The 12,233-nt window shown below is 31.3% G+C and overlaps 1 protein-coding gene across 1 annotated transcript in view; it reads right to left on the bottom strand.

Annotated features, from left to right (window-relative positions):
• Positions 1-1,099: 1,099 nt before the first annotated feature.
• The window catches only part of LOC134695280 (von Willebrand factor D and EGF domain-containing protein-like), a 63,378-nt gene continuing 52,244 nt past the window's right edge, over positions 1,100-12,233 (bottom strand). The window contains exons 18-30 of the mRNA XM_063556500.1: positions 12,033-12,138; positions 11,471-11,602; positions 10,082-10,216; positions 9,631-9,756; positions 8,325-8,420; positions 7,551-7,646; positions 6,249-6,344; positions 5,786-5,977; positions 5,065-5,160; positions 4,232-4,330; positions 3,845-3,940; positions 2,601-2,692; positions 1,100-1,862 (exon numbers count right to left, since the gene is read on the bottom strand). Of these exons, the coding sequence (XP_063412570.1) occupies positions 1,848-1,862; positions 2,601-2,692; positions 3,845-3,940; positions 4,232-4,330; positions 5,065-5,160; positions 5,786-5,977; positions 6,249-6,344; positions 7,551-7,646; positions 8,325-8,420; positions 9,631-9,756; positions 10,082-10,216; positions 11,471-11,602; positions 12,033-12,138 (1,377 nt within the window). The 3' untranslated portion in view covers positions 1,100-1,847. The remainder of the gene's footprint in view (positions 1,863-2,600; positions 2,693-3,844; positions 3,941-4,231; positions 4,331-5,064; positions 5,161-5,785; positions 5,978-6,248; positions 6,345-7,550; positions 7,647-8,324; positions 8,421-9,630; positions 9,757-10,081; positions 10,217-11,470; positions 11,603-12,032; positions 12,139-12,233) is intronic.

The following is a 12,233-nucleotide window of genomic DNA, read 5'->3' as shown; positions in this document are numbered from 1 at the left end:
GAAAATCATATTTTTAATGAGACAATGACAGCTACCCATCAGGGTTCAAATGAGGTTCTCATTGGCAATCATATCACAACTATTTATATAGAACAAATAAAAATCCTAATTATTATAAACCAAACTAGATACCATTGAGATGGGAGCCATCTCTGTGGTCTCCACTGTCAATAACATGGGGTAAATAAGTTGTATGGATAATCTGATATGAAGCATTATTTGAAGTTATTACATAGTCTCATGTGTGATTTTATTCAAATTTGTTAGCGATGGACAGACCAACAGACAGACAGACCTTTGACCTAGGAAGTTGTACATACATCATGACACATCCTCTGGTGTTGGTTAAAATGGATGTAAAGTATAAAATTTGAAATCATAACGGTTCTCAAGATATAGAGCGGACACGATCTTCACCACAGGACACAGGACACAGGGTTGTTTTTTTACCTTGACCTTTGACCTAGGAAGTTGTACATACATCATGACACGCCTTCTGGTGGTGGTTAATAAACATGTAAAGTATAAAGAATGAAATTATAACGGTTCTCTAGATATGGAGCGAATACAAGTTAAAGTGTTACAGACAGACGGACAGACGGACGGACAGACTGATCACTATAGGGCGACTCGCCTCAGGTGGGCCCTAATTATATATTCACTTGCACTACCATTTTCTATGTTCAGTGGACCATAAATTGGAATTTAAACTCTTATTTGTCATTAAAATTAGAATGATCATATGATAGGGAACATGTGTACCAAGTTTCAAGTTGATATGACTTGAACTTCATCAAACACTACCTTGAAAAAAACCTTTAACTTTATGCTGGACAAATGGAAGAACAAGCAGACAGAGGAATGCAGGGATGCAGAGACAGAAATACACAATGCCCCTAAGTATGGCATAATAATTTCTTTATTTAAATTGCAGTCAAAGACAAATATCTGAATCAAACTAATTTCAATGAACATACATGGTATTTTTACAAATTTATTTAATAAATACAGATTTGACACACTTTTTCATAGTAAAAATAAGTTTGAACTATTGAATACAAATATAAGGAAATTTGAAATATCATATATATATATTATACTTACTAACACCTGTACATGAAATATCACAGATTTTCATTATTTTTTTACTGTTTTAAATAGAAAGTGTTTATATTCCAAGCAGGTACACATAAAGAGATTCAGGATTTTGAAATAAAGGGTTGGGGGTGGGAGTTGCCCCTTGGTAAGTTGGACTTCCAAGAATCTATGCATTAAACATAAATGAAGCTCAATAATTAGGGCCTCAGGGAACCCTACCCATCCTAAATCTGCTTCTGCCAAACACTCACATTGTTATATGAAAATCATTCACACAATTTTATATCTACGATGGAAATAAGACTTATACTGAATTGTATGGTTATAAGAAAAAGAATATGACTAGTTAAAAAAAATGTTCAATAAATAAGTACATAAATGTGTTATATGGTAGTAAAAGCAAATTACACATGATACTCAAAATAATCACTTGAAGTTTAAACCATTGTACAAATGTTGTATCTTTCCTCTTTTAGAGCTGTGATATGATAAAACTAAAATTCAGACAAACATATTTCATACAAGATATGTATAAGATCCATATTTTATGACTTTGATTTACAAACACATGATGGACCAGCATATAACTATTCTGCCAAATTGTCAATGCAACGAGAGTATTCACCAGTAGATAAACGAGCTTGGCACTGTCTGTCACTTAAAGTAAAATTTTGACACATATTTTTCATGCTTGCATAATGTAGATTAATCTGGAATGTTTTGGAATTCTTGGTAATAAGGTCACTATTTCATCTTTTTCGTCTCTGTAATAAAAAAATAAAAAATGTTGTGGTTAAAAAGATTAAATAATTTCCTTAAAAAAAACTGTCACATAAATCACTTCTTTGTACTTTCAGTTGGCAAGATATCTTTAATTAGTAAATTAAATTGAGAAAGGAAATGGTGAACGTTTCAAAGCGACAACCACCCGACCATAGAGCAGACAACAGCCGAAGGCCACCTATAGGTCTTCAATGTAGCGAGAATTCCCTCACCCGTAGGTGAACTTTTTCTCATTTCCTTGATGCTGTATAATTGCTGTCTCATTGCATTATACCCTATTCCACCTTTTATCAAAATTTGTTCGTGGCCACAAACTTTCCCAGATGTTTGAAAAAATGTACATGTTCAAGGATAATTGATTTCATGATTTTAAAAGTCTGCATACAAGCTAATAGAATTTTTTTTCATCATTTATCAATATCAGGACAGATTTGTATTCCACAAATAATAATAAATCCAAAGTACACATTTCTGTAAAACAAGGAAAAGGATCAATCACCAAAATTAGGGAGACTATATAATTTATCATTTTTTGCTTTTCATTCCCCCCCCCTTTTCAGTATACTACATGTACTACACAACTGAGAGTACTGAAGTCTATAAGACTTTCAAAGGAATAACTTCTACTTAACCACTACAAACCCTAATAAACTCTGGTATAAGCTCACATGAACTTTAGCATCTTTCATTAATATTAACTCTGACTCTCGAATACTTACTCTACAATATTTTCCTGTATAATATTTACGACATGTGCAATAGTTTGTTGACGTACACAGACTGCCATATCCACATGGAGGGTAACATGATGCTAAAAATAGATACAAATATAACAGACTTTAAAACATCATGATGTTGAAGTAAAAGTTTGAGTGAAAGAGGCAATTGTTAAGTTGAGAAATAATTGATTTAAATAGAACAGTTCAATATTCCCACAAAAGTAAATGTTGAATTGAAAATTCCCCAAAATTTAACACCGTTTCCCTGATCCAAAATAAAAATTCCTTAATTCTTAAGTCCAAATTAGTATTAATTTGAAAATTCCCAGCAAAAATAAAGGCTGAATCCAGGCATCCCGTAAAAAGGTACTTCTATCCCTCTCTTTACTCTTCTTGGAATTAAGGGTAAAGAATACAGCAGCATATAATGAGATTTATTTAATGCATTGTAATTCGCCTTTTCAGAAACTAAAGGACTATGGGTAATTTCATTGTTCGTACACCAAAAAGAAAATAACGTTACATCATTGGTTGAAATTCCATTGTTTAATAGCAGGTTTTTAACCAATCTCAATGTTTTGGTGTACACTTTTGAAAATATTACCCAGGATGCAATAGATTCTGAAACAGCGAATTGCTAAAGTGGTATATATACACAAAAGCTGAATAGCTCACAATTTATAACTTTTTACATAAAAATTCACAATATCCAATCAAATTAGTAGATTTGCCAAACTATGTTCTTTTATTTTCAGTGCAATATAGTCTGACAGTTATTTTTTTGAAATTAAAACCTGTGTGCTGCCCACTGTTGGTGATTTAGATGATATATGTATATGACTTTGGTTGTTTATTTCAACATTTACCAATATTTGGAGACAATTTCATTTTTATCATCATATATAATCTTTTTAAGAAATAATTAATGGGGTTATAAATAACGCAGGTTATGATTATTTGTTGAAATTCAAAACAATCTGAATATGTTATGATTTTAGAATATATTAAATAATACATAAATAAGGCCATTAGTTTTCTGGTTTGAATTGTTTTACATTGTCATTTCTGGGCCTTTTATAGCTGACTATGCGGTATAGGCTTTGCTCATTGTTGAAGGCTGTACAGTGACCTATAGCTGTTAATTTCTATGTCATTTTAATCTCTTGTGGACAGTTATCTCATTGGCAATCATACCACATCTACTTTTTTTTATATATAAAATTACGTAGCTGCCATTTACTTACGAAATTGACAAAATGGTCCCCAGTACTCAGGTGGACAGCGACATCTATTGGGTAAATAGCAATAACCACCATTTTGACAACCAAGATGACATGTAGCTGAAATGAAATTTGAATCTTCAGGTACTTCAAAATAATTTCTCAGTAAAGTTTAGTTATCGTTGAATGCTTTAAGTCACTTTCTCTTGTTGAAAATATTATATAGTTTTAAACTAGAATTCTACTGGTGATTCTGTAACAATAAATGTAAAGATAAGTCACAACTGAATAAAAGAGTAGTTTTCAGTGAAAATCTTGTTTCACAAGTAACAACTTCAATACTGAACAAATTTTCTCTGATATAGACTGTTTCTATGAAATTTGAAAATCACACAATTCTTAAAAACTTACGTCGTCTGCAATATTTGCCTTCCCATCCTGCCCTGCAAACACAAGCTCCTGGTCCAACACATCGCCCGCCATTCTGACACATATTTTTCAAGCAATATTCTGTAAGATAAATGTACATAATACATATGTATAGTGATCACAAATAAGTAACTTTTAATGGCAAATACAATAAAAATCAAATATTTTATTAATTCAATCAGGATCCCATAGAGGGAATTTACAATTAACAATAGTGATAGTATAAGCAACAAACATGAGACATTGTACAGTATATAACGTGACAGATAATATAATAGACATATGAACATAGCATTAATAACAAATTTACATTAAAAGTACTCTTGAGTATTTTTTCTCTCCCTTCCGTCCTAATTACCATTATCATTTCTATATCAAGCAGTGCACAAATAAACAATAAATAAAAATATTGATAATAAAGTTAGAACAAACTTCAATTATCATCTAAATAGATGGAAAATTTTATCATCTGCAGTAGACACTAAGGGACAGTATTCTGTAGCAGGAAAATGTGGAGTGATAAATTTCTGAAAGCACATGACACTGTATATCTGACTTACATAAACCCTGAAATCAAATTTCAGAAATCCTTGAAATGAAGTTCCTTAGAAAAATGTGACGAAAAACATTTATGGGACAGAAGGACACACAAACCAACTCACAAACAGATGGATGAATGGACTTACAGATAAACAGACAGAGGTAAAACAGTATACCTCCAGCTTTTATAAATCATGTTATAATAAGTTTACCTTGCTATGATTACACATACCAAATATCCTTACAACAGCAGTCACCATGGTTACAATACTTACTTAACTGACATTGTAATCCTGCAAACCCTGGGCGACACTGACACTGGTTCTCTGCTGTACAGTAACCACCATTTTCACAAGAAGGATAACAGAATGCTGAAATACATTTAATTGTAAGTGTCAGTGCTTTTTAAGGACATTGGAAAAAGTATTAAAAAAAAAAACCACACACAAAAATACCAGACAGAAACAATTTCTACAAATAAGTTGGTTTCTGTTAATTTTTCTGCACTTCTGTTTTTAAATCCTGAATAATTCTGCACTTATTTTCAGCTGCTCTTCCAAAGTTACATTAAAGGGGGTCTCATTGGGGAGTTCTGATCCCAGGTCCCGCTTACTGTTTTGTCAGATTCCTGTATCCCGCTTACACTATGTATGTAAGCAATTCTCATTTTTATGTAATTGTCCATGTCCTGCTAGACTACATTTCCTATTTTCACGGATCAATAATTTGACTTTCACGTGTCACGCTTCAATCAATCATTTGGAATTTGCACACCTGTTCTTTTGTATTTCATCTTTTAAACAAGAATGTGTCCATTGTACATGGATGCCGTATTCACACTATCATTTTCTGTTTTCAGTAGACTGTGAAATAAGGGTCAGCTCTAATTTGGCATGAAAATTAGAAATTATTTTATCGACTCTTATTAAACGAAAAATGTTAACATTTGCAGAGATTTTTCAACTCAAAATAAACATGTTAATGGGAAAAACAAACCATTTTCACACTGACGGCCATGGTATCCCATGGGACAGTAACAAACCCCTGGACGGACACACACACCTCCATTAATACAATCTGGTTCACACACAGCTTGTTCACAAAAGACTCCTTTGAACTGTTCCGTACACCGACATCGGTTAAATCCAACACAAGTTCCACCATTCAGACACGTGATAGAACAAGATTCTGGGAAAAATATAAATACAACAGACAGTTTTTTATGAGAATGACAATTTCAGGCTGATTTCTTACTAAATTACTAGTGCAGTTTTTTTTTGTACTTCATTTAACTTTTAAATTTTCTGTTTTTATTGAGTTTTTCCAACAAAATCCTTGAAACTAGTATCCAAATATAATAAGGAATCAACATTTTATCTAGCTTTATCTTGAATTGATATCTCTATATCATATCTATGACCACAATTTATAACATAAATTACATGACCCCTGAACTCACCTATTTCACATCTATGACCTCTGTAGCCAGATAAACAGGCACACAAGTTTTTACCAAGACAGGATCCACCATTAGCACATCCAAGCGGACATAACTCTGTTAAAACAAAAAATCAAATCAAAATCTAATGATAGACAAAACAAAACACCTTTTTCTTTGAATGAAAACAACTTCTTTAAGATGGTAAAAAAAACTTTGTAAAATCAGACTAAGATATAATTAAGACATAATATAATTAAGACATGACTGCTAATTACAACCACGATTAAATTAGAAATTTAACCAAATAAGCTTAAAGCACATTGCAATAAAAATATATTCAGATTTTCACAAAAACAAAATATATGTACATACCATTAAAAAATTTAAAACTAGTACTAATTACATATGAAAGGATTTTGCTTTTCAATTTTACTTTTTAAAGCTTCTCTAAAAATACTTTGAAATGTTCTTCATAAAGATATAATAAAAGTTAACTGACTGCAGAATTTTAAATTGGTACATTTTGCTCAGATCCAATGATAATTCAGGATATATAAAGCTGAAATATTCTTTGTGACCAGCGATCTGGGTCATAAAACTTTACTTGTATATATTTGTACTGAAAACAAACAAATTTAGCACTGTAAATTCAGAAATTATTGCATGCATTTATTCTTGCGACTTTATCATTTTACACTTAAATGCGATTTTAATTTTTATCATTTAGATAAAAATCTCTGGTTTTATTTAAATAAAATATTTCAAAATGTGAGTTCAAATTATTGCATTTACAATTTGCGTTTGTATTTTCTGCAATAATAAAAACCTCGCAATAATTTCTGAATTTACAGTTCTTTGATCCTTTGAAATATGAGCCTGAGTATGAAAATCATACCACAAATGTTTATGATGGCAAGCTTAAGGAAGTTCACTTGTCATATTTTAGGATTTTTGTCAGATTTTCAGAATCCGCTGGTTTTATCCACTTAAATGTCTTTAAAAAAATCGCCCATTGACCCCCTTTTTTCTTTTTATAAATCTTTACATTTATAATGATAAGCCATTTGAAAAAGTCTTTTGATGACTTGAACTTGTCCATGATAAAGCTATGAAAAGTCTAGAGAGAATATTTTCCAGCCAAAATTTCAACCGCTTATATCTCGAAAACAAGCACATTGACCTACATGTTTTGTTTGCTCTTTCTTTATTAATCCCCTGTCAATATAAACTAGTGTTTTGAAAAGCTAATTATTTTGAAACTGAAAAGTGAACTCCCTTAAGTACATTATGTTATTATTTACTGTTAAATCTTTAACTTGCCTGTTTCACAATACTGGCCTGTGTATCCAGGGGGACAAAAACACTTGTCTGGTTGGTAACAGAAGCCCCTATTCTGACACTGGATTCTACATTTTGCTAGAAACAAAACAAAAAAGAGATGTTATAGTTTCAATTAGTTTAAACATATTTTATTTGCGTAAATGTGCAAAAGGGATGAGACACAAGTTAATCAAACTTATATAGTCTTCTCCCAAAGTTATAGTTTCAATCAACAATTGTTAAATTTAAAAACCATTCATACTTGTAAATACTATGGATTTATCTATTTCATGTATTGAAGAAAATTATATTTTCCTAGAGATTTGATTTCATAATTTTGCTAGTAATTGCAATAAAGCATTATGGAAATTTTGTACCTCTTTAAGGTGGTACCTAACACTAGAGGGAGATAACTGTATAATTAATGATAAAATTAGTGTTTGTCAAACTGCTACATGACCAGTGTAATTTTTCTGATAAAAGGCTTGGTTCAAATTTTTTGATTTTTTTTATATTTTTGTTAAAGGGTCAAAGTAAATACTTTGTCAACATTTTATGAAAATTAAACAAGCCAAATTAATTTTAGTGAAAGTTTTGGGTACCACCTCAAATATTTTAATTTCTGGTTCACCTTTACCCATAAAATTCAATAAAATGGGTATCCCTGGTAAAATATTGAAATAAAGAAATAAATGCATTACATTAGAACTAAGTAAAACATTTTAACAGCAATTTGCTAAAAAAAATCAACACCAATATTTTAATATGAAATACCTTGACTACATCCTGGTCCTTGGTAACCATGACGACATCCACAAACACCTGGCTGAGTACAAATCTTCCCATCTTTACAAGGTGGAAAACAGAATGCTGTGAATTTCAATACAAAGCATCAGTTGAATATTTGTATAAATAGACTTGCATTTGAAGATTTAAAAAATATTATAATCTTCTAATTTAGTTTTACTCATATTTTTTTCTTTCATAGCTAATGCTGAGCAAATCCCAGTAATTGTGAATGTAATACAACAACCCTCCACCAGTTTGGTAATTTTGAAAGAAGAATGTATATAAAGAGGGGGATATGACCTTTATCAGGACTCCAGGATGGGGTGTTTTTAAGATCAGGATTTCGAGATTAACCCTTTCGGATGCTGGAATTCTTTTTTCGAAATTTCAGGATGTCGGGATTTGAAATTATTTAAATTTGGAACCTCTGGATTTCTTGTTTTTAAGCCTTGGATTTCAGAATTTGGACCCCTCCGACCCTCCCCCCCTCTATAAAGGTGACTTGAATTTACACAATAAAAGGATAACATCCTCATGCAATAATAGCCATCAGATATGAGTAACAATACCTTTGAAATAAATCTCTTATTTTTGCACTGGTGTCTTTAATGTCTTGCTATTTAATGCAAAACAGCATATTCAGAATCAGAAACATATTTTTTCAAAAGATAGTGAACAACCAAAATGATACCTAGGTTCATTTTTAGTTCTGCTAAAACTACATGAAAATTACTATTTACAGGAAAACTTCTCAATTTTAACTTGTTCATTTTATCCCAAGCCAATTGACTTATTGCTCAGTAACTCTGTAATTTTGGTATCATGGCATCAAGGTATGAGAATTACTTATCACAATGTCACAATCACGTCTGAGGAGAAGTTTTCAGTAATATCATAGTGTATATGGAGACATCATCAAGCTTACTTTTGTCATTCGTAAAAATGTCTAAGTGTCGGGCAAAAGACCATCAATAGATTACTGTAAATTCAGAAATTATTGAGTGCATTTATCATTGCAATTTTTGAAAATGGACAAAAATGTGAAATTAATCATTGCTCCTTCAGGAAAATCTGCATACAGATATATGTATCAGATATAAAAATGTGAGTTTTTTTTATTGCAATACCCACTCAGTCACATTATTCACATTAATAAATACATCGCAATAATTTCAAAATTCACTATTTCTGGTTGTCTACAAAAAATTCACATTGTGGCTCCCTGCTGATTTTTGATAATGTGCATGTGAACAAACCTGAAAATCCAAAAATGCAGGTCATTATTACTTACCTTGACACATAGTACCATTGCCTATGTAACCATTGGGACAGTCACCACAGCGATATCCAGGATAATTTAAACTTTCTTCACAAGTAACTAGATCTGAGCACATGGTTTTTTCACAAGCTTTCTCATCTAAAAAAAAATATTGAATTATATTTTAAAGATTGTATAAGATATAATTTCCAATACTCAAAAGCCTCACATTTTGACATTAAAAAACTTAAATTTTCTAGAGTAGAAAAGTATCTTTATTATGTATATATTAAAAGCAACACGTTATCTCATTATTATTCTAGGGAAACTAATGTTGTGTGTAAATGTGGGTAAATGTGGGTAAATGTACCAGTACAAATTTAGTATAGGCAGACTTTAGCAAAACAATAAAATGAAATATCCACAAAATGAATCTAAAGTATGTTAACATTGAACATAAAGGGGAAGTAACTCTAAAACCTACCATTTCTATAACACTTTTCACCATTACCATAGTAATATTTTGGACAAGCACCACAGACAAAGCCTTGATAAGGACTGTTCAGGTCTTTACACATTACACCAGGGAAACATGGTTGTGAGGCACAAGTCTTTCTACCTGAAAATATAAAGCATTGTAGATTCAGATACTATTGCAATGTTTTAATGGATGTGAAAGTATTAGGTTTGCAATAATAAAACTTGCATATTTTATAATTTCAATATGATTTTCCTACGAAAAATTTCTTTAACTTTTACCTGAGTGTTCTTACAGTGATATGCAATAATCGATGCTCACATTAATTTCATAATTAACTTAAGGTGGTACCTAACACTACAGGGAGATAACTCTGTAAAGTCAGCTAAACGTTTTAATTTCGTTGTGTTGTAAAAGGAATATTAAGCTTCTCAATGATCAAAATTGGTGTTTGTTAAACTACTATATAACCAGTGTAATTTTTCTGACAAAACGGTTGGTTTAAAATTTTTGAAATTTTTATATTTTTGTTACAGGGTCAAAGTTAATACATTGTCAAAATTTTATGAAAATTAAACAAGCCAAATTAATTTTAGTGAAAGTGTTGGGTACCACCTTAATGCTTATCTAAAATATATCCAAATTCTAAAACCTTTTGCTTGTAATTTATACTCAGTAAAATAATGGAGATGTCTTTAATATCATTGAACAATAAAAATGTTCATATTAGATAGATATCTAACTGTAATGGTTTATAACTTGAAAACAATACTATTTGTGAAGGACTTTGATACACAATCTATTAATATTGCTAATTCAGTTCATGAATTTTAAAGAGACAAAAAATAATTTATGTTATTATCAACTTGAAATATCTTCTCTTTTAATTAAAAAAAGCATTCCTAACTATGGTTAGAGGTATAGGGGGAGGGTTGAGATCTCACAAACACGTTTAACCCTGCCGCATTTTTGTGCCTGTCCCAAGTCAGGAGCCTCTGGCCTTTGCTAGTCTTGTATTATTTTAATTTTAGTTTCTTGTGTACAATTTGGAAATTAGTATGGCGTTCATTATCACTGAACTAGTATATATTTGTTTAGGGGCCAGCTGAAGGACACCTCCGGGTGTGGGAATTTCTCGCTACATTGAAGACCTGTTGATGACCTTCTGCTGTTGTTTTTTTAATTTGGTCGGGTTGTTGTCTCTTTGACACATTCCCCATTTCCATTCTCAATTTTACTTTCTAGACTGTACTTTGACCTATAATGGTTTACTTTGATAAATTGTGACCTTGATGGAGAGTTGTCTCAATGGCACTCATACCATAACTTCTTGTATCTAAGCACTTTACTTTTATCAACCACTAAAAGCTGTCTAATATAACCAAACATACTTACAATTTACTCCATCGCCTTGGTAACCATCAAGACAACTACCACATGCATAAGATTCAGAAGTCTCTGTACAATGGACTCCAGGGAAACATGGGTCACTATGGCAACCATTTACTTTGGTCTCACAAAATTTCCCTGGAAAAAACAATAGTATTATAACTCTGCATAGACATTTCAACTTCACTGAATATTAGATAAGAAGGCAGAAAATTACAAGAGAATTTAATAAAAAAATAATTCCTGTTCAGTAGATTGTGAAATCAGGGAAAAGACCTTGATTTGGCATTTTCTATGTTCAGTGGACCGTGAAAATGGGGTAAAATTTCTAATATGGCATTTAAATTAGAATGATCATATCATAGGGAACATGAATACTAAGTTTCAAGTTGAATGGATTTCAACTTCATCAAAAACTACCTTGACAAAAAACCTTTAACCTGAAGAGGGAAAACTGACAGACAAACAAACAGATCAGATTAACTAGGGGACAAAAGCACAGCCCAAAAACCACAATGTTAATAGGAAGGCATACAAATAATAATGATTTTTTTTGTAGTGACTTTACCTGTGAAAGACGATGAACAACTACATTTATAATCTGTTCTATTATTAGTCACAACTTGATTCTCACAAAGTCCACCATTTTGACAAGTACACTGTTTTACAAGTACCTATAATAAAATCATTTATACAACTGTCAAATTCTCTTAATACAATATTTTTTTTCTTCAATATTTCAAATAGTACTGATTGTATGTTGTTAAGC

This window comes from Mytilus trossulus, chromosome 13, assembly GCF_036588685.1.
Source record: "Mytilus trossulus isolate FHL-02 chromosome 13, PNRI_Mtr1.1.1.hap1, whole genome shotgun sequence".
Classification (NCBI taxonomy): Eukaryota; Metazoa; Mollusca; class Bivalvia; order Mytilida; family Mytilidae; genus Mytilus; species Mytilus trossulus.
Note: the sequence above shows the minus strand (reverse complement) of the source record. Positions and strands in the feature narration are given on the sequence as shown.